General features: G+C 36.4%; 1 protein-coding gene across 6 annotated transcripts in view; it reads right to left on the bottom strand.

The window, feature by feature from the left end:
• The window catches only part of ZCCHC7 (zinc finger CCHC-type containing 7), a 298,518-nt gene that overhangs the window by 104,326 nt on the left and 167,379 nt on the right, over positions 1-26,813 (bottom strand). For all 6 annotated transcript variants that reach the window (XR_013829105.1, XM_079926882.1, XM_079926878.1 and 3 more), the window contains exons 3-5: positions 11,456-11,499; positions 10,107-10,232; positions 8,777-8,947 (exon numbers count right to left, since the gene is read on the bottom strand). Coding sequence is in view for 5 of the 6 variants with exons in the window: in XM_079926882.1 (XP_079783008.1) it covers positions 8,777-8,947; positions 10,107-10,232; positions 11,456-11,499 (341 nt within the window). In the remaining variant the exon portion in view is untranslated. The remainder of the gene's footprint in view (positions 1-8,776; positions 8,948-10,106; positions 10,233-11,455; positions 11,500-26,813) is intronic.

The following is a 26,813-nucleotide window of genomic DNA, read 5'->3' as shown; positions in this document are numbered from 1 at the left end:
ACAATTATTTTTCTATTAAGCAAATCAATCCATCCCAGCCATGACCTCTTCCTTCAACATTATGTTTTAAATAATGAAATATCGTGAAAAATGAGAGTAACAAAGTATATCTAACCTGATTTTCTTTATTCTCAAAAGTCGGTTCAATGCTCAGGTGTCAGCAGAACTACATTTTAAACTAAGTATTCATATCAATCTATTATAATGATATACCTCTGATATTTTAGTTTTTTCAGAGATAATCTTTTTTTCAAAATTATTCCCTTCCTTCTTCAGCATTGTGCTTTTATCAAAATTATTTTGTGGTACCTTGAAAAACTTTTTAAAGTTTTTTTTTGGGGGGAGAGGGCACATTTACTACACTTATTTTTTACTCATCTACTCTTATTTAGGCATTTTCATTTTCTTAAGGAGATCTAATGTAAGTCAGTGGTTTGTCCTTACTTCAATCAAGTTCAGCAGGAAAATGTTTGCCTATGATTCTTTGAATTATAAAAGGTTATCATAATCTGAGTTTTATATTTTCTTTTCTCGAATTTGTCCTTTCAAGCCAATGAAGAAGATACAGTATATTCCATCACAAAATGATAGATGAGATTTTTCCATATGAAAGCTGAGGGCTGACAGACCAAAAACACAGGACTGCATCAATACCTGTAATATTGGTTTAAAAAGGAGACACTGAAGAAAATCATTTGAGAGCAATGCAAATGTTTTTTGTTGTTGTTGTTGCAAATGTTTTTTAAAACACTAGGATTACTAAAGATAGTGAAAGGGAAATATAGAAAAAGGATTTCTTTTGCCTTAGAAACTTCATTTTATTTTACACATATTGTAGATATTATACCTTTTAGAAAGCCTGTTGAAACTTGATTTGAAACATTATTCATAGATGTTTACCTCTTAATGAGTCAAGCTGAGAATGTCCAAGCCTATACATTTAAGTGCAGGATTGGACAACCTTCAGAACCATTTGACTAGAGCATGAGTAGGTAAGTGAAGTCTATGGTCTCTAATTCATTCACATTTGCTTATTCAATAATCCCATTATACATATATATTTAGGAGCCCACTGAGCTCCTACATGGGTAAGGCACTATTCTAGAAGCTGGAGATACAGCAGTGAATGTGTCTGAAAACAGACATGGAACTTATATTCTAATTAGAGGGGAGAGAAAAATATATAGAATGTAAGATATAAGTGTTATAGAGAAAAAGCAGGGAAGAAGGGCAAGGAATGCTGGAGGTTTTAACTAGGGTGGTTAGGGAAGGGCTCTCTAAGAAGGGGACATTTGAACAGAGACATGAAAGAGATGAGGGAGTGAGTCACTGTGGATAACTGGGGGCAGAGTATTCCCAGCAGAGGGAACAGCAGGTAGAGGGAAATCATGTTTGGTCTTTCAAACAGCAGTAAGGAGACCAGGTGGAGTAAGCAACAGGGATGTAGGCAACAGGGATGTCTATACAGGAGATGTTGTCAAGAAGCCAGACCACATGTGGCCTTGTTGGTGACTGTAAAGACTTTTAGCTTTTACTCTGAGGGAGATGCAAAGTCTTATTTGAGGATTTTAGACAGAGAAGTGATGTAATCTGGGTTATGTTTAAAAAGGACTACCCAGTCAGCTGCTGAAAACAGACTATAAAGGGCCAAGGAGGCAGGGAAATGGTTTAGGAAGCTATTAGAATAATCCAGGCAGTAGATGCTCGTAGCTTGTGCCAGGGTGATAGTGGTAGAAATGAGGAGAAGTGGTTAGGTTACAAATTATACTCTGAATCATTCTTTCCAGGGTTAAAACAATGTATTAAATTATGATATATTTACTATCACATCAAAAAGAATATAATACCTAGGAATAAACCTACCTAAGGAGGCAAAAGATGGGTACTCAGAAAACTATAAGATACTGATGAAAGAAATAAGAGATGCCACAAAGAGATGGTGAGATATACCATGTTCTTGGATTGGAAGAATCAATATTGTCAAAATGACTATACTACCTAGAGTAATCTACAGATTCAGTGCAATCCCTATCAAATTACCAATACCATTTTTCACAGGATTAGAACAAAAAATGTTACAATTTGTATGGAAACACAAAAGACCCTGAATAGCCAAAGCAATCTTAAGAAAGAAGAATGGAGCTGGCGGAATCAGGCACCCTGACTTCAGACTATACTACAAAGTTACAGTAATCAAAATGGCATGGTACTGGCACAAAACCAGAAATATAAATCAATGGAACAGAATAGAAAGTCCAGAGATAAATCCATGCACCTATGGGCACCTAATCTATGACAAAGGAGGCAAGGATATACAATGGAGAAAAGACAGTGTCTTCAATAAGTGGCACTGGGAAAACTGGACAGGTACATGTAAAGGAATGAAATTAGAACATTCTCTAACACCATACACAAAAATACACTCAAAATGTATTAAAGACCTAAATGTAAGACCAGATACTATAAAACTCTTAGAGGAAAACATAGGCAGAATACTCTCTATCACAGCAAGATCTTTTTTGATCCACCTCCTAGAGTAATGAAAATAAACAAATGGGACCTAATTAAACTTAAAAGCTCTTGCACACCAAAGGAAACCATAAACAAAACGAAAAGACAACCTACAGAATGGGAGAAAATATTTGCAAATGAAGTGACCGACAAGGGATTAATCTCCAAAATTTACAAACAGTTCATGCAGCTCAATATCAAAAAAACCCCAACCCAATCAAAAAAATGGGCAGAAGAGCTAAATAGACATTTCTCCAAAGAAGACATAGAGATGGCCAAGAGGCACATGAAAAGATGCTCAATATCATTTATTATCAGAAAAATGCAAATCAAAACTACAATGAAGTATCACCTCACACCAGTCAGATGGCCATCATCAAAAAATCTACAAACAATAAATGCTGGAGAGGGTGTGAAGAAAAGGGAACCCTCCTACACTGTTGGTGGGAATGTAAATTGGTACAGCCACTATGGAGAACAGTATGGAGGCTCCTTAAAAAACTAAAAATAATAGAGCTACCGTATGATCCAGCAATCCCACTCCTGGGCACACATCTGGAGAAAACCATAATTCAGAAGGAGTCACTGCAGCACTATTTACAATAGCCAGGACATGGAAGCAACCTAAATGTCCATTGACGGATGAATGGATAAAGAGGATGTGGTACATATATACAATGGAATATGACTCAGCCATAAAAAAGAATGAAATAATGCCATTTGCAGTGACATGGATGGACCTAGAGATTATCATACAGAGTGAAGTCAGACAGAGAAGACAAATATCATATGATATCACTTCTATGTGGAATCTAAAAAATGGTACAAATGAACTTATTTACAAAACGGAAATAGAGTCACAGATATAGAAAACAAACTTACGGTTACCAAGAGGGAAGGTGGGGGGACAAACTGGGAGATTGGGATTGACATATACACACTACTATATATAAAATAGATAATAAGGACCTACTGTATAGCACAGGGAACTCTACTCAATACTCTTTAATGACCTATATGGGAAAAGAATCTAAAAAAGAGTGGATATATGTATATATGTATATAACTGATTCACTTCACTATACAGCAGAAACACAACATTGTAAATCAACTATACTCCAATAAACATTAATTAAAAAAAAAAAAGAAAAGTGACTTTCCATGAGAGGAAAAGATATAGAGTTAGAAAGGAAAAACAGTCCAGAAATGGCTAGCGATTTTCTTCCTTATTTTGTCCTGTCTTCAAACATAAGAGCAAGTAGGCAAGCAAACAAATGCTCAGAAAATACTGACCCTCATGTATGTCTCAAGTCCATATGATTACAGGAAAACTCACTTACCTGGATTGAGAATTCCTATGGCATTACTTTGCAGCTGATATTTCCAAAGACAGGTGACATGTTATTATAGGCAGAGTTACTTGGCTCCCTCCTATGGTCTAGGTCATTTTCTACACTTTCCAGGTATGTATTATTTGCAAGTCACAAAGCTTAGTCTTCTGATACTCTCTTATTTAATTTTCACCATTCTTGATGCATCTCCAACACATCACTTTTTACATTCTTTTACACATCTGCCTTTCTTTTTATTTATTTATTTATTTTGCGGTACACGGGCCTCTCACTACTGTGGCCTCTCCCGTTGTGGAGCACAGGCTCAGCGGCCATGGCTCACGGGCCCAGCCACTCCGCAGCATGTGGGATCTTCCGGACCGGGGCACGAACCTGTGTCCCCTGCATCGGCAGGCAGACTCTCAACCACTGTGCCACCAGGGAAGCCCCCTACATCTGCCTTTCTTACTATACTCTGAGTTCCACAAAGGCGGGGACCGTACCTTATTCATCTTTATATCTTTAGTACTTGGATTACTGCCTAGCATGTAGTAGGCAACCAACAAATTTTTGATAAATATAGAAAGTTTATTCAGATGGTGGAACAGTGGAGATGTTTTTGAACAAAGGCAGAACTAATAATTATTAAACAAAACCAAATATTTGAATTAAGGAAGTCTTTAAGTCAAATCTTGGCTTAATTATTCAGCTCAACAATTGTGTTCCAGCCAGTCTTATTTCTGGCCAGTAATATCTCAATAAGACTGTGAAAAGGATAAGAGGTGATACTTGTACTAGGTACTCTGCATTTCGTGCTGGAAATCCCCATGATTAAACTAAACTTAAAAAAAAAATCACCAAAATTAAACTAAAAAAATACTAGTTTTCAGTTTTATGTATATATTTGTTGAGGAGACAGTCACTGGGCACTAATGTCTATGCGAAAGCCTACACAGCTTATATTGAGTTCTCATTTTTAAAATAAACTTTCGAGTTGCTAAAAATATTTTCGTATACAGTGATACTTAAGAGATTCTTTTTTATGGAATCAAATATTTAAAGAAAGGAATCAAGTGAAATATATCCTATGGATTATTTTCTCCCACTACATTTAAAAATCTGACTTAAAGCAGTGACTCAAGTGCTGAGCGCCCCACAAATAGATGGCATTTTATTCTTATAAATGATGGTTAAAGGAGTTATTTAGTATGAATTGGGATAGAAGACTGAGCAGGAAATTTGAGAAAAAACTGCTGGAGAAAGGAAGAAAATTCACGTTCAGGTTGCAATTATATCTAATGCTGATTAACTCACTCATTATGCTTTAATGTAAAAGGGTGACAATCTCAACAACAGAGACTGCCAAGGCTGAGATGGTCTTTTGTGAGAAGCACAGTTCTATGGTATCACAGACTTGGTTCTGTGGTTGAAAATTAACAGTCTACAATGCTTTGCTGATCCTCAGAAATTCTTTGAAGAGCTGAAAACTTTTTAAATAAATTATATTTATTTTTATTTGGAAAATATTTTTCTTCGTCTATTTTATAATGTATTGATATTTTAAATATCGTAAGTTTATTATCAAAGTTGTTTATCAGATCCACAATATCTGCAGGTTTAAGACAGAAACTTGAGAGGATCTTCTGAGAAGGAGTTAAACTGACAATGTCTAGACTGTCAGTAAGTGAACTTTCTCTATGTACATTCATGAAGTACAGCATCATTTTAACTTTGAGACCTTGGGTAAACCCTAAGCTTACAATGTCCTGGTTTTCTCTTTTGTAAAATGGTAGTAATAATAAATAGTATCTACCTCATATGATGGTAATGAGGATTACATAAATAACTCTGGTGCAATCACAAAAATCTACTGAGCACCTACTAAGCACTGAGGATACAGCAGTGAACAAAGCACTCCCACTCCCCCTTAATAGGTAATGAACTTAGCATAGTACTTAAAACACTGTAAATACTCAACTAATTATAGCTATTGTTATCTTGGTAATGTCAGATATAGCCCACAGAATGGGACTGTATGTGCAAGATAAATGTGTATAGACAGTTTAAGATTCTTGGTTTATTTAAAAGCTATCAGCAAGAGGAGAGAGTCTGTGGTAGATTCAAAATTGGGATTCTTTACATACTTCAGATTCTCTTCCTTTGGGAGGTACCAGTGATCCAGGTAGACTTTAGTAGGCCTTGAGTCATCTGTCTATCCTTTACACTGCAAAACTCTGGAATTTCACCCAAATACTTTTACATAGTAGTTAACAAATAAAGAGCTTTCCAAGCTGAGTTCAGGAGTCATTATAGCAAGAATGTGAGTATGACTCATGAGTTTTCATTACTAATTCTCTTTGCACATTTAACTGGTACTCTGGCATTACAGAGATTCTGGTGTGGCTATAGGGATGTATAAAGCAAAAATGGAAGTTTCTTGATCTCCTTAATTTATAAGAGGTTAGGGCATCTATAGTTACCCAGGGCTTCATAAATCCCAGTAGGTGAGAAGATGAAAATGACAAAGAAGGGTGGAGAACAGTATTGTCAGAGGGTTTTAGCTTTAAATGAGTCAAGGATACCTACACAAAGAGGGAGGAGAAATGATTTAGAAGCAGTCATGGCAGGTGAGACAGAGGCTGATCCTAATCAACCTAATTCAGAGGTATGTGGGTCAAGAGAGAATGAGCAGCAAGCATTTGAGAAGGTTGCAAGGGAAACAATATTTTCTGTGGAGGACCAGGTTTCAAGACAGATTTAAAGCATGTGTGGGAATAGCTGAATAGTCCCAGCAACCAGGGGCCAGAATGAAACTGCTCCCAAGTGAATCCTCATGAAGACCTTCTGGGATGGTGGAAGGACTTCAAGTTTCTTCAGAAGGAGTCAGTGGAGCCCAGGTTGGATTGGGCTCCAAGGGAATTCTATACCAGGTGGGCAGGCTGAGAAAAGATCAATTCATGTCCAGAACTTTCATCATGTAATTAAAAAAAAAAACAAAAAAAACCCAATGCTAGGTCTTGGTAGATTTAGGAGAAAGGGTGATGCCTTCTCTGAAGTCAGCCACAGTCTAACCCTATCTTAAAAACTTATATTCACTGGGGTTATTAATCCTCAAGGCCATTTTAAATAAAGAGTTTAACATACATTAGAGGCCAAAATTAAGAAGTTAAGCAGAATGAGCTATAGATTTAATTCACAGTTAATTATATAACCTTTTACAAACCATTCTTAACTGTTCTGTACTATAGTTTCTTATTTCAAAAAAACTGCTCATGACAATGTCTGAGCCTCTTCTGTTATCACACGCAAATTAGACCATACCTATAAGAGTCCTTTGGAAGAAAGAAGTTAAAAAATATGCTTTTAAACCTAACGTCCAAACTAGAAAATCTTTCTAAGAAATTATAATTGACAACTCAATGCAGAGAACAACAGAATAAAACTGAGACAACTTAGAATTTACTATTTTTAAAACTTAGTAAATATTGAAATATAAGTTTAAACTACTTTGGAATGAAATGACAACTTCTATCTCTATAACTTGTCTTAAGACTCATATTCAACCTCACTAGGGGCCTAAGAAATATAAATTAAAACAGTAAGATATCATTTTCTCCTTATCTGATGGGACAAAAATTTTAAAGATTGATTACAGCTAGGGTTCAGAGTACTCTTAAACACTGCTAGCAAGTGGATACACTGGTACAATCTTTTAGAACAATCTGACAATATTTATCCAGAGATAAATGTACATATACTTTAATTACACAATTCCATTTAGAATATGACTTACCAAAATACTCTTACATGTATGCAGATATATAAAAAGGTGTTTACAGCAGCAATGTTTGCTTAAAAAAAAAATGAGTAACAGTATAAATCTAAATGTATTGGTAGAGAAATGGCTGGGTAAATTGGTAAAAATGGAATAAAAGTTAGCCATGAGAAAGGTAGTCTTTATGAGCTGACAGAGACACATTCATAAAGAATTAAGTGGAAAAAAAATTAACTTATAGGACAGTGATCCTATTTTGATTTGTTTATAAAGATCCTTTAAAAACTACAATCAATAATTCTTTTATTATTTACACAAGAAACACATATACCAAATATTCATATTCTAGTTTGTCTTAATCTGAAATTCATCCCAACAGAAAGTCATATTAATTTTTTAAGCAAAAGGCTCTAGGTACAATTCAATATAAGGAAAATTTTAAAAATATTTGTGCTTTGTATCATGTCTTTGGGAAGCACAAATTAAAGGGAAAAAATTCTTACTTTTTTTTTAGATACTGACTTCTATAAGCCCTTCTGGTTGAAATTGTGACTAAAATCCCACAGACATTTATAATATGATGCAAAATGACGTCTAAAATAACAATGTGCTAAAATTTAACATGCTACAAGTAACTGAAATGTCTTCTAAGTTACTTTTGTCTTCTTAAATCTAAAGAAAGATCTAAGATAAGCACATTTAAAGTATTGGTGGCTTGTCCTTCTTGCATGAGAATATTATACCACCAAGAGCCACCAATAAGCAGCATCAAGGCAGGCTTCATATAGACCTTTGTATACAACTGTTAAGTGTTTATATATATATTTTCATCTAACTATGAATGAATAGGTACACAAATTTTACATGTTATTTATTACATACCTCTTTAATTACAACCCGTACTTTGGCAAGCACATTAAGCCAAAGAAGCCAGCACAGGTTTACAAGATTTATTGATGCTGCCTCCTGATGAACCCATTCAGTAGGATCCCTATCCTGAGATATTAGAGCACTGATTTACATGATCAGTGGCCAAAGGGACATGACTATCATTATACACAGTGCATAGTAAACGTGCTTTTAAGTAGGCTGGCAGATGGTTACAGATTGGCACAATGCCCCCAAAGTCCGACAAATTAGTTACATGCAGGATACTCACATCAGCATAGTGGCCTATCATATCACATCTGTCACACCGTTTTCTCCAGGAAGGTCTTTCAAGACATCTGTGAGTAGAAGACATAGGCAAAGAACAGTCTAAGCAAAAGCGGGCCGGACAGGCATACTGGAGGTGTCCTCTCTCGGAGCAGAGGCAACAGGAGCGGACTTTCTATGTGGCAGACAAACAGAAAATCTCTTTAGCAAAATACTTCAGTCTCAAATAGAATGCTACTGTTTCTTTTTCAGTATAATTCCATAAAAAGTTATTTCCAATTTGGGAACACAATGAAGGTCTTGAGCATAATTATAAAATCAAACAAAATGTCTGAAATCAGAGCTTTAACAAAACCATCTGTATCCTGTTGGTTGCCAAAAAGGCTTAGTCTGCATGTACTATCATCTGGCATCTATTTCTTATGCCTCGTCTTGTAGAACGCTGACAAAGTGGAATGTGTCTGAGAGGGAAAGTAGGATGATGAGGATCTGGAAGCTAGGTCATAGGAGCAACAGATACAGAAAGAGGCTGCTTTGCCAGGCAAAGACAAAGAGGAAACAAGAGAGCCATCTCAAATATTTGAAAGGTAATCATTTGGGAGAGGAAGTTGGTAAGGGAAGGAATATTTGTTAAGGGCTTACTAGTGTCAAGAAATGTCTAAGGGGCTCCCCTGGTGGCGCAGTGGTTGAGAGTCCGCCTGCCGATGCAAGGGACACGGGTTCGTGCCCGGGTCCGGGAAGATCCCACATGCCGCGGAGCGGCTGGGCCCGTGAGCCATGGCCGCTGAGCCTGCGCGTCCGGAGCCCGTGCTCCGCAGCGGGAGAGGCCGCAGCAGTGAGAGGCCCGCGTACCGCAAAAAAAAAAAAAAAGAAAAAGAAATGTCCAAGAGTTCTGTGTTATTTCAAAGATTGATGTATCTGTTTAACATAATTTACATCAATAAACATTTATAAATGCCTAAAATTATAATTTTCTAACAATGAAAATTATCCCACAATGAAACAAGCCGTGTCATAAAGTAGAACGGTTAGAAGTGAAATGAGTCTCAGGAATCAATCTGATTCAATCTTCTCATTTTATAGAAAAGAAAAGAGAAGCACAAAAGGTGAAATGATTTGCCTAAGGTTGTACAACTACTAATGGGATGCTGAAATTGATTCTGGCTGTAGATTTATTGTTCTTTACTACTACTCTAGGCTGCGACCTACATAAACATGTAATATGAAATTTAACACATATATTATATAACATTTGAATTGTAAGGTTATAAGGGTTCCAACCCTATGATTTTGATTTTAACAATGTGGAAAGACACATTACATATTTCACATACTTGTGGAAAGGGGCAGTTTTTTGACAAATGGCCACATTTGTCACAATTTCTACAGGTAACGTTTTTGTTGACTGAATAGTATCGGTGGGTCCATCTTCCAGATGTCCTTTTTTTACCTATCTGTGCCTAAGGGAAAAAAAAGATCAAGAATTAAAATTATTTCACTCTGTTCAAGAGAATTAACAGTCAAAATCTGTTCAATTTAGAACTTAGAAACAGGGAACTTTGTATTCTTAAAAGGAGTTAGAAAAACTTAAAAGGGGTGCCATGAAAACAGCTCTACTTTTTGTCTGCCCATCTCCCCTATTCTTTTACACTTCTCCATATGGTTCCATTTCTTTTTTATCTTTCTCTACTTACGGTTCAGGTCTAGTAGGGGCACTGAAATGCATCATTTAGACATTCCAGTGGCATTCAGAGTCAAAGATATTGCTGACATATATCTGGATATATACCATATTTTTCTGAATGAGAAACTTGCTTAAATTTTTAGTTAGGGGTTGGTGTTTTTTATGATTTTGTCCTTTATAAAGTTATAAAACCACATAGTGACCAAATACATTCCTTCTTTTGAACAGCCCAGGGTTACTGCCTACAAACTGGATTTTAATTTCTAAGAGAGAATGAGATAATTTCCTTCCCCTAGAGTCCTTTTAAGATCCATTCTGCCTACACTGATCCAATTCTAGCTGTCCCATATTCTAGCCAAAATCCAGTATCTTGCAAGAGAACATTAGCAAAGCATATCATATGGACTATTTAAAGAGGAATACCTAAATGCCAACCATGCTTTTATCTTGTTTGGTACAATTCCATCTTTGAAAAAAACTTTCATCTTTTACTTGTTATTCTGCTGAACTGGCCAAGTAGGCCTCAAAAGGAGACACAATCTAATTATCTCTTAACATTTTCCTTACACCAAGTTGTAAAATTACTCTCTTTTCTAGCCATCTGTCATAATTAAGGCTAATAATTGACAAAGACAAACACCTGCCACATCCTAAATATAGACTAACCATTTCCTTACACTGAAGAAGCAGTTATTTCCGGTGTTGATCTTTAGTGGTATCAGGCAAAATGGGCTGAGAGGACTTACCATAGCAGAGAAGAAACAAAAGGGAAAGGGGACTAGATCATTATGGCAATTAACTGACTGACAAAAATCAAGGCTGAAATAGGCTTCTGAAAAATTCAATCACCCATAGACTAAAATTAAACTTTTTCTTACAAGATACTTGGACTGCTGCTACTTTTAAAAAGCTTATTAAGTCATCATAATGAAGTGAAACTACACCTCAAAGAAAATTATTATTCTATTATTCATAACTTCAAAACTGTTTTGATTTTACCTCAATGTCTTTGTCACTGATGAACCAGTTTACACCATCTTCTCCTACAAAACAAATAAAATGTTACTAGATCTTGACACCTTTAAAGCACTTGATTGACAATAAATTATTCAATCTGTCAGTATTGAAATTGAACCCCAAAGGTGTAGTGAGAAATGTGAACCCCTTAACATCTTATCTTGACACCGTCATTATTTGTGTGGCTCTGAACAAATAGTTAACCTCTCTTAATCTCAGTTTCCTTACCTGTGAAATGGGAATAATAGTATTTTCCCTGTATACCTAAAAAATATTGTGCGAATCAAGTGAGATACGTGAAAATGCTTTAAAAACCATCAAACTATAAACAAATATATATATATATATATATATATATATATCACTGAAGGGACCAAAAACCCAACAGCAGGTGCAGAGAGAAATCTTATCTGAACTTCCCTTATCTGACTAAAAGCCTGCTTTGTGAGTCAGCTGCCACAGCCCCTCTCCCCAACCCAGAAGTCTCTAGTCAGGAAAGTCACTGACCTTGGGTACCAGGACATTCCCCCAAAACTGTGTAAACAAGCACATCAAAACCTTCTATCAGGGCTTCCCTGGTGGCGCAGTGGTTGAGAGTCTGCCTGCCGATACAGGGGAAGCGGGTTCGTGCCCCGGTCCGGGAAGATCCCACATGACGCGGAGCGGCTGGGCCCGTGAGCCATGGCCGCTGAGTCTGAGCGTCCGGAGCCTGTGCTCCGCAACGGGAGAGGCCACAACAGTGAGAGGCCCGCGCGTACCGCAAACAAACAAACAAACAAACAAAAAAACCTTCTATCTTCTGAAGCCCTAAATCCTCCCTTTTGTTAAGTTAGTATACAAACCTTTACCTTTGGCTATTTAGTGAGTTACTCATTACTGAGTGCTTCCACCCTTGGTCTTTTCTCCTGTAACTCTCTCTATTGTCAGTTAACTCGCAGGCCCCCCACCATTCAGACCCAAGTAGGTAGAAGAAAGGTTTTTCCTTCCAATATCAGTATTAACTGTGTCCCTGTGTCCGCCAGCTTCTCACTGTAACATTTTTATAAGGTGGACTCTGAATACTATCTCATGATTAGAGCTAGGAATTTAGCACTGTATTTTACAACATCAAAAATAGTGAAGTAAAAGAGCAAAAACAGAAGGCCAAATATCCAGAAGACAGTGACCAACCTAAAAATATAACTGTAAAAACCTACGGGGGTGGGAGCCCTACATTTTTCTTTATCAGCTGTTTTCTTCTCTTTGCACTGCCCCTTTACAAACTTGCAAATGGCTGCTATTCCCTTGGTCCATCCATGGCCAAGGAGGAAGGGACATATGACTAATGCAGAAGTTAAGGTGTCAACAAAGGACTGAAAGATTTTTTCTTCCCCCAAAGCAAAGATTTCCTCCTTCCTCCTATCTACTCTTCTTCTCTATCTCAAAAACACAAATTGAGCTTGACTCTTCTTTGAAAGGAATTTTGAAGAGACATGAAGTAATCTACATTTTCCCAGGCCTACCAGGAGTAAGTGTCTAGAGATACATTTTAAAATAAAATACCTTTACTAAGAAAACCAAGAGGCTGCTTTACAAAAAGACCAATCCATAGGAGAGCAGAGATGCTGTGCTGATGATTATTTCCTTTGTAAAATTCGGAGGCTGCATCCATATACTGAGAGTGGAGAATACATTAAATAGCAGCAGCTTCATCATCACCATCCATGCTATTATTCTTTCATTCAAAGGATTCATCTAAGGAGCATGCTTTGCTGTAACTTTCAAAGCTGCCTTTTGTACCTCCATGTCCTTCATCATTAAAACTCAAAATGACCACTTAAAATCACTTTAATTATAAAACTGGCTTAATATTGTCCTTAAAAAAGGAACTCCCAAACCAAGGAAATGCAAAATAGCAACTGTTACCACCCCCAAACTCCAATAAATTTACACATGAACAGAGAATATTGAAAGAAGGAAAGGTTTACAAGGGAGATCAGCTCCATTTAGATTGTTTTAACATACCCGTGGAATTCAACAATATTCTAGGTTACATACTAACTCCTCCTCGACAAGCTACAGTATATTCTTACTGTAGAAAATTTGTCAGCAAGTACACAAAATAGGCTTCAATTACAAATGAAATCAGATTTCTGGGTGGTAAATGAAGTAAAGACATCACGAGGAAAATATAAGTCAACTCTTGGCCCTACTCATGGTTCAGTTTTGGTTCTACCCTAGCAATAACTGACTCTAATACCTATCCTGTTTGCTCCTTAACTCCAAATCCCAACCTAATGAAAGCTTTGTCTAAGAGCAACTCATTACAACTTCCACCGGCAGCCAATTCTCCACTTTGCTCAACTTCTGGTAAGGGACTTGTCAGAAATGTGGGCTCCAGACTTAACCCTATCTCTTATTTGCTGTGTGGCGTCGGGCAGGTTATTTACCCTCTCTGGGTCTGTTTAGTAATGGGTTGGATAAAGTGGTATCTATGGTATCTTCTAGCACTAAGTTTCTGTGATTCTATCAAATTTTCATTCATTACTGGAATCAAATACATTGTTACTTAGCCTACATTACCTAAATCCTCCAGGTCTTTGCAACCAACACAGAGTGTCTTGCCTTAAAGACAACTTCCCACAGGGCCTGGGAGCACCCATCTTCTATGTGTACCAGCCAATGCCACAGAACATAAAATGGGATTGCCCTAAAGTGTAAAATTAGGACTGCCCTAAAGATGCCTAATATCAACTCTTACCTGCTTTATAGCCTTGTCTTGCTAAGATCCAGGACTATGATTCTTTTCAGACTTTAGAACTGTAATCAAAACAATAACTGATAACTCTCTTTGCATTAAATTAGCTGTTTAACAAACATGTATTGAAAGGTTACAATAAGCAAGGTGCTATAGGGTAAACAAAACTGTTAAGAGCTTATAACTTAGGCAAACACAAAAATATAAAAAGAAGAGGAGTAGGAGAGAACCAAACAAGATACTATGGTAAATTCAGAGGAAGAGCAGATATCTGAATTTAGGGAGAAAGGGGAAAAAAGTCACAGAAGGCTGTGCCATAAAAGAAAACTGTATTGAGGTATAATTTACATATTATAAAATATACCCACGTAAAAAATACAGTATGATGCATTTTGACAAACGTACACACCTGTGTAACCACCACAAAAATCAAATGTAGAACATTTCCATCATCCCAAAACGTCACCTTGAGCATATTTGCAATCAGTCCCCCACCCGAGGCAACCACTGATTTGCTTTCGCTCACGACAGATTCATTTTGCCTGCTCTAGGACTGCATAGAAATAGAATCATACATTATGTACCATTTTGTATATGGCTTCTTTCACTCTGAATATTTGTGAAAGTCATCATTCATGTTGTTAGGTAGTAGTAGTTTGTTCCTTTCTTACTGCTGAGCAGTATTCCACTGTGTGGCCACAACAATTTGTTTAGCTGTTCATCTCCTGAAGAACATTTAGGTTGTTTCCAGTTTTTTACAATTATAAATAAAGCAGCAATAAACATTCTAGTGAGACTCTTTCTTCTTACTTGACATAAGTTTTCATTTCCCTTGGGAAAATAGCTAGGAGTAGAATTATTAGATATGGTAAGTATGTCTTTACCTTCATATGAAACTGGCAAATTTTCCCAAAGTGATTGTATCATTTTACACTCTTATCAGCATTGTATGAGAGTCCCAGCTAGCTTCATAATCTCACCAATACTTGGAATTTCAGTTATTTATTTAAAAAAATTTTATTGATGTATAGCTGATTTACAACACTGTGTTAATTTCTGCTGTACAGCAAGGTGAATCAGACATAAATATATAGCCACTCTTTTTTACATTCTTTTCCCATATAGGTCATTACAGAGTATTGAGTAGAGTTCCCTGTGCTATACAGTAGGTCCTTATTATCTATTTTATATATAGTAGTGTGTGTATGTCAATCCCAATCTCCCAATTTATCCCTCCCCACCTTCCCTCTTGGTAACCATAAGTTTGTTTTCTATATCTGTGACTCTATTTCTGTTTTGTAAATAAGTTCATTTGTACCATATTTTTAGATTCCACATATAAGTGATACCATATGATATTTGTCTTCTCTGTCTGACTTACTTTACTCTGTATGATAATCTCTAGGTCTATCCATGTCACTGCAAATGGTATTATTTCATTCTTTTTTATGGCTGAGTAATATTCCATTGTATATACATACCATATCTTCTTTATCGATTCATCTGTTGATGGACATTCAGGTTGCTTCCATGTCTTGGCTATTGTAAACAGTGTTGCCATGAAGACTGGGGTGCATATGTTCTTTCGAATTATGGTTTTCTCTGGATATATGCCCAGGAGTAGGATAGCTGGATCACATGGTAGTTCTATTTCTAGTTTTTTTAAGGAATGTCCATACTGGTTGTACCAAGTTTGGAATTGTCAGTCTTTTAAAATTTTAACCTTAGAATGGGTGTGAAGTAGTATTCATTATGATTTTAATGGGCATTACTCTGATGAATACAGTGAATAAAGCCAGTTTTACTGCCTCCTTTCCAATCTGTATGCCTTTTCCTTCTTTTTCCTACCCACTGCCTTATGCAGGACTTCCATTATGATACTCAATATTAGTGGTGACAGCAGATAATCTTTGCTTTGTTCCCAATTTTAGGGAAAAAACATTCAGATTTTCACAATTAAGTATACTGTTTGCTGTAGATTTTTCATAACAGGTTGAGGAAATTCCTTTCTATTCCTAGTTTCCTGAGTTTTTAATATGAATGTGTGTTGAATTTTATCAAGTGCCTTTTCTCTATCAACTGAGATAGCCCATGGTTTTTCCTCTCTCTCTTAATACAGAGAATTACAGTGATTTCATTTTCAAATGTTAAACCAACCTTGTATTCTGTGATTAACTCCACTTGGTTAGGATGTATTATTCTTTAGAATATGCTGCAGAATTCAACTTGCTTTTATTAAGAATTTTTACATCTGTGTTCATGAAGGATATTGGCTTATACTTTTCTTATAATGTCTGTCTGGTTTTGATATTGGTGTAAAACTGGCCTCACAAGAGTTCGGGAAGTGTTGGGAAGAGTTTGTGTAGGACTGGTATTATTTCTTCCGTAAATATCTGATAGAATTCACCAGTGAAGTCATCTAGGTTGGAGTTTTCCTTGTTTGTGGACCAAGAATTTTACTTGTAGGAAGGTTTTAAAACAGTAATTCCATTTTTTAAGTAGATACGGAGCTATTCACATTTTCTATTTCTTCTTGGGCCAGTTTTGATAATTTGTGACTTTCAAGGAATTTGTCTAAATTGTTGAAATTATTGGCATAACGTTGTCCATAATACTCTCTTATTCTTTTCCTTTGAATAATCTAATTTGTACTTATGCCTATTCAGTAAATTTTTTATCTCAAATACATATTTCAGCTCTAGAAGTTCCATTTGCTTCTTTTTTATACCTCTCATTTCTCTTATTCTATTTCTCCCTTCCTTTAAATTTCAGAGTACATTTTTAACAGCTGTTTTAAAGTCCCTGCTGCTAATTTCATATTCTCCGTGATTTCTAGGTTTGTATCACTTGACTGATTTTTCTCCTGGTTATGAGTGACATTTTCCTGCTTTTTTTGAATGCCTAGTATTTTTGTTTTCCCCTTGGTTGCTACTGAGGTACACTGTTGAGTGTCTTTTTTTTAATTAAAAAAATTTAAAATTTATTTATTTATTTTTGGCTGTGTTAGGTCTTTGTTGCTGTGTGCGGGCTTTTTCTAGTTGCGGTGCGAGGGCTTCTCATTGCGGTGGCTTCTCTTGTTGTGGAACATGGGCTCTAGGCATGTGGGCTTCAGTAGTTGTGGCACGTGGGCTCAGCAGTTGTGGTGCACGGGCTTAGTTGCTCCGCGGCATGTGGGATCTTCCTGGACCAGGGCTCGAACCCATGTCCCCTGCATTGGCAGGCGGATTCTTAACCACTGTGCCACCAGGGAAGCCCCTGTTGAGTGTCTTGATTTTTTCTTACTTTAAAAAGTGTGAGACTCTGTTTTGACACGCAGTTAAGTAATCTCCAGATCAGCTGACACTTTTGAGACTTTTAAAGCTTTGCTAGGGTAGGTCCAGAGTAGCTTTTACTTAGGGTTAATTAAGCCCTACTACTAAGATGTATCTTAGTAGTGGGGTCACTACTGAATGTCTAGGGTGTTTAACACAGTCTCTCCAATCTGGCAAGTAAGAACTCGGGTTAAGTTCTGGGAATTGTTTGGCTTCCAGTAGGTTTTTGTCCACGTCTAGTGGAGTTCTGCCCTATCCATGGGCAGAGAACTCAGTATCCTTGGTATTCATCGGTACACCCCAACGCAGATTTCTGGAGTTATATCCGTTTCAGCTCTCTCTCTCTCTCTCCAGTACTATGCCTCACAAACTACAGCTTCTTTAGCCTCTCTGAACTCTGATCTCTGTCTTCTCATCTTAGTGAGATGGCCATGTTGTGCCTGGGTTCCCTTTCTTAGCACCATGATGCAGGTTGATTGTAGGGTGCACCTCCTTCATTTCCATATTCTCATGTATCATGGTCCAGTACTGCCTGCTGTTCAATGTCTGAAAATGTGCTTATTGATCTGTAGTTAAGTCAATCCACTAAAATTTTTCATTTCATTTTTTCATTTCAAATATTGTATATTCCAGCTCTATAGGTTCCCTTTGGTTCTTTTTTATATCTTCCATTTCCCTTCTTATTATATGCCTCTTTCCCTTTAAACCTCTGTATATTTATAATGTCTGTTTTAAAGTCCTTGTCTGCTAATTTCATCATCTCTTGTCAGGAGGGCAAGTCTGGTATAAGTTAACACAATATGGCTGGAAGCAAACATCTTGAATAGGATTTTAACAGGTGATGAAGGACACAAGTAAAAAGGAAAGGCACAAGCAACATAATGAAAGAGGTAAAAGGATACAGCAAACAATACAGGTTGATTGGAACAAAGGGTGTGATAATTCCTTTACTAAGAATTTTCACCTTTTTATATATAAAGAATACTGAGAATTAAAATATTATTACTTAGAATAAGCTTTTTACCTGAAACACATAGGAGGACTTACTAATTAATATTAAATCTATTCTTCCAACTAAGAAATTTTACTGATTAATATTAAATCTATTCTTCCAACTAAGAAATTTTCCATGTCTTTCCTCTTTCAGTTTAACTTTAAAAGTCTTGACTTCCTACTGTGTGGAGCTTTCCAGGGAATAGTACATCAGGCTTCTTTCTGCCAGAGTAGTACTCTTGAAAGCAGAGATAGTAAAACAGTATTACAGGGTGGTTTTGTTAATACTATGCAAGAAACAGAATATTTCCTGTCTTTTGAAATAACTTCAAGACAAAAAAGCAAACCTCAAAGAAAAGTGAACCCATAAGCTTACACATTTTACACATTTTCTCCTATTTCTGGAACTATTCTGCTATCTTTATTTCTCCGTTCCTCCTTTCCCTCCTTCCTTCTCTCTCTTTCTCTCATGCATAAACATCTTTCAAATTTATATGGTGATGGTGACTTACAGTCTATAAATTGTTTAAAATACATATTTCATCTTCAGAACAATCCTGTATGGTTACACAAATGTTCATTTTTAAAATGTGTGTGCTTTCTACAAAAAATTGCAATTGTTGCTTTTGTGAAATATAGTGCTAAGGTAGCTACTTACCCATAAGACTGCACTCAATTTTCAAAGGATCTAAGGAAGAGTTTGGGCTAGATTTCTGAGGAGTAAAGCCAGTTCATGCTTTGCTTCAATTATACTTAGTCTGCCTAAATTCTTGTGGGTGGGAATTGGTGAAGATCATCTCTTTGCTGGGAAAGCAGGCACAATTATAGAGCTGGTTCTCTCTACCTTTCGGGATAATTTGACAGGAAGTAGGAGTTAGTGAAATGTTTTTCGTAAGATCACCAAAGATTATAGAAGATTTCACTTCAGCATATCTAGTTGGTCATTTTCAGTACAGGAGCCAGGTACTAAGAAGAATCTTTTCCTGAGCCTAATACACTATAGCCCCTTCTTACACGGAAGCTATAGGTGCCTTACATTTTCTACATATCCTAATTTCTAACATCTAAAATTTTAAGTCTCATTACAATTCAGTGAAGAGGTATATATTTATGATTTTCTCCACATACAATGGACTTGAATTTAATATTCAGCAAAGTAGATATAAGAAGTTATTTTGCTACTACTAATTATTTAAGAACGTAAATGTAATTTTCCTCAAAGTATAAAATGTTTTCATTTAATGTAGCGTTGAGTTAATTTTCAACAAATATTCACTGAAAATCTCTCATGTAAAAGACAGTGTAGGAGAGGGAAGGATGACTAAGACATGGTGCTTGCCCTCAAGGAACTTATATAGTAGAGTAGTATGTACTATCTTGGGGCTAAAGAATCTAAAAAGTATTACTGTGTTAAGTAAATAACCATGATAATCTCATTTTTTAAAAATAGGGTGGGACGTCCCTCGTGGCACAGTGGTTGAGAATCCACCCGCCAATGCAGGGGACACGGGTTTGATCCCTGGTCCAGGAAGATCCTACATGCTGCAGAGCAACTAAGCCCGTGTGCCACAACTACTGAGCCTGCGCGCCACAACTACTGAGACTGCGTACCACAACTACTGAAGCCTGCAGGCCTACAGCCTGTGCTCCACAATAAGAGAAGCCACTGCAATGAGAAGCCCACGCACCGCAATGAAGAGTAGCCCCCATTCGACGCAACTAGAGAAAGCCCATGTGCAGCAACGAAGACCCAACACAGCCCAAAATAAATAAATAAAATTAAAAAAATTTTTTTAAAAATAAGATGATTTAATTAACATGAAGTTTTTAAAAAGATTGAAAGTCCTCTATTATTTGGGATATGGGTTATTTAACAAGAAATACTGAATTCTACCAATGATCAATTAATTAACTTAGGATGACTGTGTCACCAAAACAGTCTTCATACAATATTAAGTATGTCAGTTCTCTAGCAACTGTTTTCTCTCCAAATAATTGGTGAGTCTATAGACAGGCTCACAGATGCGGACTGGGAAAAAAGAGACAATGGTTGGTATATACCTGCAATCCCTAAGGAACCTAGATTTGGGGCATTCTCAATACCTTTTCTCTCACTTGCAGTATACAGCCAAAACTCTGGCTCATATGACATGGCATTCTTTCACTACATTAAAACACACTGAGGGACTTCCCTGGTGGTCCAGTGGTTAAGACTCCGTGCTTCCACTGCAGGGGGCGTGGGTTCAATCACTGGTCAGGGAACTAAGATCCCACAGGACGCATGGCACGGCCTTAAAAAAAAAACCAAGAAAACAACAACAAACAAAAACCAAAAACCCCACATAACATAAAGAATATCAATTGAGGTTAAATAATTTGGCAGTTATAGCATAAAAGACAAATCAACCATATTACATTTCTAAATTTATTGCCCACACTCCCTTTTTATATACCTAACATTTTAAACTAAAAGGTCCTACTGTTTGTAATTTAACACTTCTAGTGCTTCCCTTTTCTGTACTTTTGGTCATTTTATTCCCTTGATCTTCAACACCATAACCCTCTTTGCCCAATTTTCTACCTAACTCAGTCCAATTTCCATGATTATAATTTTTTTTTTTTTCCCTGCAGGGTTGCTTTCCCTCCAGAGGCTGGGGAAGATCCATTTCCTGGCCTTTCCCAGCTTCTAGAAGCTGCCTTTACCTTCAAAGCCAGCAGCAACACTTTTTTTTTCTGGCTACACACGCGGCTTGTGGGATCTTAGTTACCCAACCAGGGATCGAACCTGGGCCCCTGGCCGTGAGAGCACAGAGTCCTAACCACTGGACTGTCAGTGAAGTCCCATGATTATAAATTCTGAATATTCTGTAAGGCTCTGCTCTTCACATTTAATGAGTATATGGATAATATTCAGTACATTTCTCATTTGACCTCTGTGAGCAGTCAACAATTTCTTGGCTGATATAACGAGCTACTTTCCTAGTTCTTGTTCCCCTTTACAGTTTCTTCTTCCTTCAGTGGCCACTTGGTATATTCCATTCTTTGTCCTCATTCTCATTTTACATTCTTTGTCGCAGGTTGTCATACATGGCCATTGAGAGAACCACCAAACCTGTATTTCCAGGCCCAATCTTTTCTTGAGCTCCTGATCTATGGGATATTGGGATTAGATATCTTATAGGTAACTCAAACTCGTAATTACTAAGAATAAATTCTTTACCTTCTCCCCATTCCTTGCATTTCTCTCTTAAAAACAAACCCTACTTCTCCTCCTTGTATATTCTCTCAATAACTTGTACCACACTTTATTTTCCAAATCAAAACCTCAACTCTTCCCTTTCACCTTTCATACAATTGCTCACCAAATCTATTCATAATAACCTCAATGCCATTAGGCTGACCCAGAGACACTTAATTTCTCACCTAGATTATTAAAATAATTTCTAACTATCTCTAGTACCACAACCCATTTTTGCCTTCCTCTGTTACTGGAATAATGTTTCTTTTTCTTTCTTTTTTATTTAGGGTTTTGGTTTTTTTTTTTAGGTATAGCTGACATATATTAGTTTCAGGTGTATAACATAACGATTTGATATTTGTATATATTGTGAATGAAATAATGTTTCTAAAGCAGAAATGTGAAAACATTCTGCCCTGAATGATCCCTCAATGCCTGCAGAATCAATGTAAAACTCCTCTGTATGTCACACAGTGCCTTCCAGGATTTGGCCCTTACCTATTTCTCTGGCTTCACCTTCCTGATGCCAATGCTTCAGCTATGCCTAATACTTTTCCCAATGTGTCCTCTTGTTCTCTGCAACTATGCTTATGCATGTATTCCCTGGAACACAAGCCAACCCCAATTTCAACCACTTGGAACTAGGACTTGGTCTTCAAGTCTCAAATCATGTGTTACCTCATCCATTGATGTCATCCCTGATAACACCTCAAAAGCACAGATGATCACCCTCAATTTTGTAACATCCTGGACTTTAACCTTGTCATTTCTATCTTTGTATCATCCACACACCAAAGCATGATTCCTTAGTTGTCGTCATAGGTACTCATGTTTACTGAATGAATTACCTAAATAACATTTCCTCTTTCGAATTCATTCGGTAGAATTATTTTCTCTCTCACTCATAGTCTAAAGCAGCTTATTTGTATCTCTTAGGCTATTGAGAATTTCTGAACTTTGTATTAAGACCTATATTAATAAATATTTTATTTCCATCACAAAATTGTAAGTTCTACCTAACTATCCAGTTATCAGCATATCTTGCATACTGTGAATGGAAAAAATTTAAAAGAAAAAGGAAAGAAAAGGAAGCATATGTAAACATGCTTACATATATGCTCACACAAGTAAACACTGTTCTGAACTGGGGTACATTAGCCAATAGATAATTTTATAGATTGTCATTGTATAAATAAAAGTTCAATTGATAATTCTCAATGGCTAAGGAAAAAACTTGGAATTTCTGTAGAAAGCAACTCTAGAAACTAAAAAAGAACTTTAAAAAAATCACTGTTATCAAATAAAATTACTTGGCAGACACAGGATTCACATGTAATCTAAGATAATTGGACATTTATAGATAATCCTGCCTGAGCTAGCCAGGGTTTACGGATTAAAGATCACAAAGATGAAGCTGCAAGATATTTGTTATATTCTTTCCTGAGTCTAACTCCACTATACCAGATTTCCCCCTGGGATCTTCTCACTTTTAATAAGCAACCAAATCAGCCACAAATGAAGTTACTATTCCCAACTTCATCAGTAGCATCTGTTATTTCAACGGAAACTTTTGAAATACACACAATGCCACACGCAAATCCCCTGAGGGCTGAGCCACTTTATTCACATGTATTCTTCTCAAACTGCTCTTTATTTCTGTCTTGGTTTTCTCTTATTTATACTTTTCCATTTAACACTGGTCACAAAACCATTTCGTCATTAAATTTTTGCATTGTGTAACTGGCAATAGTTTAAATAAAACAATTTTAGTAGAATTTGCAAGTCAGGCATCAAATTGTTCATCTTATTTTAAATCATATTAAATTTACCAGAAATTTTATATTTTTAAGTGTGTGTAAATGATAAATGGGGATTTATCTTTTCTTTTTTTAGAGGTATAGGAGGAAGAAGAAAGAGGAAATAAATACAGGTGCTTAGCACAGGGTTATACAGAGCTCTTGCAAAGTTTATCAGTCATATAAAGGCTTTTGTGTATCCCCAAAGACACACACACACACACACACACACACGCGCGCGCGCGAGTTCCCTCTCATCCCCCATTCCCTCCACCCCAAGGATTTAGTCAATAAACCACCTGCTTAAGAAATACTTGTTTAGAAATAAAAGACTCCTCAAATTACACTAAGTAACAAGAACAGAAAAGGAAAAAGTACCAACAGAAACAGTAAATATGGTGGGATTATGGGAGTTGTTTTTTCTTCTACGATTCCTATTCCCCACTTTCACCCTTTCCTGTCCAAAATATACAATGTGGACATTTGAAACATCTGTAAAATGACAAGCACATATAAAACACATCCAGATTTAATGAAGAGGCTACTTTTTTAAAGATATTATAGGTTTCTAGAGAAGATTTAAAGGCTATATAAATTTGGTATCTACCTGCTGGTAAAAATTTAATACCAATCTGTAAGCTATATTCTTTCAGCCATCCTTCTATTCAACATTTGTCTCCCTCCCAAATCCTTTTTCTTTTTCTTTACCTATCATTAACTTTGCGTGTGAGTACATGTATGGTCTTCAATGTCTGGTTCTCTCTTCACTCTCTCCTTGGTGAAATAAGTCACTCCAAAACAATTCGTTTTTACTATTTTGCGGGCTCATATTTTCTTCAAACCTCTCTCCAGGCCTTAAGAACAAATATGTCCCGGCTTACATTTATAACTGTTTACAGGATGTATCACAAACATTTATATTACAGTCATTGCAAACATAACATATCCAAAGCACTACTCATCTTTACAACCCCACTTGAAACTGGCTCTCTTTCTTCCCTGCTGTTATTAATGACTCAAAATATAGGTTTGTTTTCATCTTAAGCCAATATTTCATCCCATTATCCAATCAGGCCAGGTCTTAAATTCACAGTATATTTCTTTAAAATATCTTTCCAAGCCAATACGTTGGTTTCCTTCCAGTCATCACCATTTGTTCACCACCTCAGATCTAGGATTTCTGCATTGTCCCCGTGCCTTCAACTTCAATTGCTACATACCAGATAAGTTTTCTCTTTAAATTCATAATTTCCTATTTTATTGCTAATTTTTATCAAAGTAATACATGCACATGGTATTAAAAACTCCAATAATACTTTAAAAAGTGTAAAAACAGCAATTCTCTCCTCCCTACTCCAGCTCCCACTCCCCAGAGGCAAGCAGTTTCAATTCTATTTCTTTTGGTATTTATCTGCATACTTCTAAATAATGTTCATCCTGATATTTATGGATTTATCTATTTTATGCATTAATATCTAAATTCCTAATAAAGTAAAAGGGGGTTCAGTTTTCTTGTAACAATCTATCTTTCTTTTCCCTCCATCCCTCTTCTCAGGTTAATATTCAATTTACGGCTGTGTGGTAGTACACTGTTTCTCCTCTGATACAATTCTTTAATTTTCCTGTATTTAATACTGCCTAGCTGTTTCAGTTACCTGCTCTGAAAAGTCTACTTACTACCATGCCAGCCACTAGCACCTCATCTCTTTACAAGGCCAATGTTTAGTTATCTTCATATCTCCAGTATTAGAGCAGCGCCTGCTGCATTATACTAGGAAAAACAGTCATCACCATTCCTCACCTGGGTCTAACAGACCCTTTAATAATTTAAGTCATTTTACAAATAATTTAAAGAGAAAGTGATAGAAAAACAACTTTATTAGAAATCTTAATAAGAATTTAAACATGGCAAACCCCAATTTTTATTTTATATTTTCCTATTTTGAAGTTAAATATACCTGAAATGGATAACATCCTAGAATACAACTAACTGCTCATCAATTGTCATGTATGAACTTGGAACACACCCATTTTGTAAATATTAATACCAGATTTCAAATATATCTCTTTTTTGCTCCATAATTACAAAACGTTTTTACTTTTAGATTTATAACCACCAATTAGAATGACCAATCCATTCAATTATTTTCACTTCCATATCATCTATTTCCTTCTAGTACCTCTGCATACACATCTGCCTTCAGCATCTGTCCACTTGAAACAAACCATATCAAGTGAATTGTGGTACACAAATATCATAAAATATGAAATAATACAGCCACACATCCTTTTATCAAAGCATGACGGTACAGATTCTTGTCATAAAATATTGTGTGGCAAAGAACTTCCTGTTGTTTGACTGACTAGATGAGAATACCCTATTTCCTTTCTGTACTTAGAAATACATTGTTCATTCACCAATTCTTAAGATTGAGAAAATTCATCTGTGATATCCTCTAAAAAAATCATAGTCTGAGACTTCACTTAAAATGCCAAGTTCATCACATCATTAACGGCTGGGTACTACAACTTGTCTCTTTGCATTCATGTTCTGATTCATCTAATAACTGTGAAATGTCTTCCTCTGTTAATTTTCTTCTATTTGCCAATTTGGGCAGAAAATGTAAAATTCCGAATTTTCAACTGTGTTCAATGAAAGCTTAAAAAGATGGTGCCTCCAGACTTCTTTCATACATTCATGAAAGATAATGCAATACTTTGGGCATCAAAATAAGGAAACTGGGCTTCCCTGGTGGCGCAGTGGTTGAGACTCCGCCTGCCGATGCAGGGAACACAGATTTGTGCCCCGGTCCGGGAAGATCCCACATGCCGCGGAGTGGCTGGGCCCGTGAGCCATGTCCGCTGAGCCTGCGTGTCCAGAGCCTGTGCTCCACAACGGGAGAGGCCACAACAGTGAGAAGCCCGTGTACCGCAAAAAAAAAAAAGTAAAAAACAATAAGGAAACTGAAGGATGATGAAACAGTGAAGATTTATTTCACTCTTACATCATCATTCTAGGCAATTCCCTCATTCTTCTGTTGTTTTTTTAAATTAGTTTTTTTAAAAATTAGTTTTACTCTTTTTTAACATAGTTGGAATAATTGATGAGTAATGATAAAATTATTCTTAGGATGATGAAATAGTAAAATGTTTTAAGATATGGCAAAAATAAGATCACTAGGATCCCATGATGTATCTTAGATTTATAAAAGGAACCAATGGGTCCACTTAGTAATCCTGAGATAGAATGAGTTTTATTCTATTA

The sequence above is a fragment of the Stenella coeruleoalba genome (assembly GCF_951394435.1).
Source record: "Stenella coeruleoalba genome assembly, chromosome: 7".
Classification (NCBI taxonomy): domain Eukaryota; kingdom Metazoa; phylum Chordata; class Mammalia; order Artiodactyla; family Delphinidae; genus Stenella; species Stenella coeruleoalba.
Note: the sequence above shows the minus strand (reverse complement) of the source record. Positions and strands in the feature narration are given on the sequence as shown.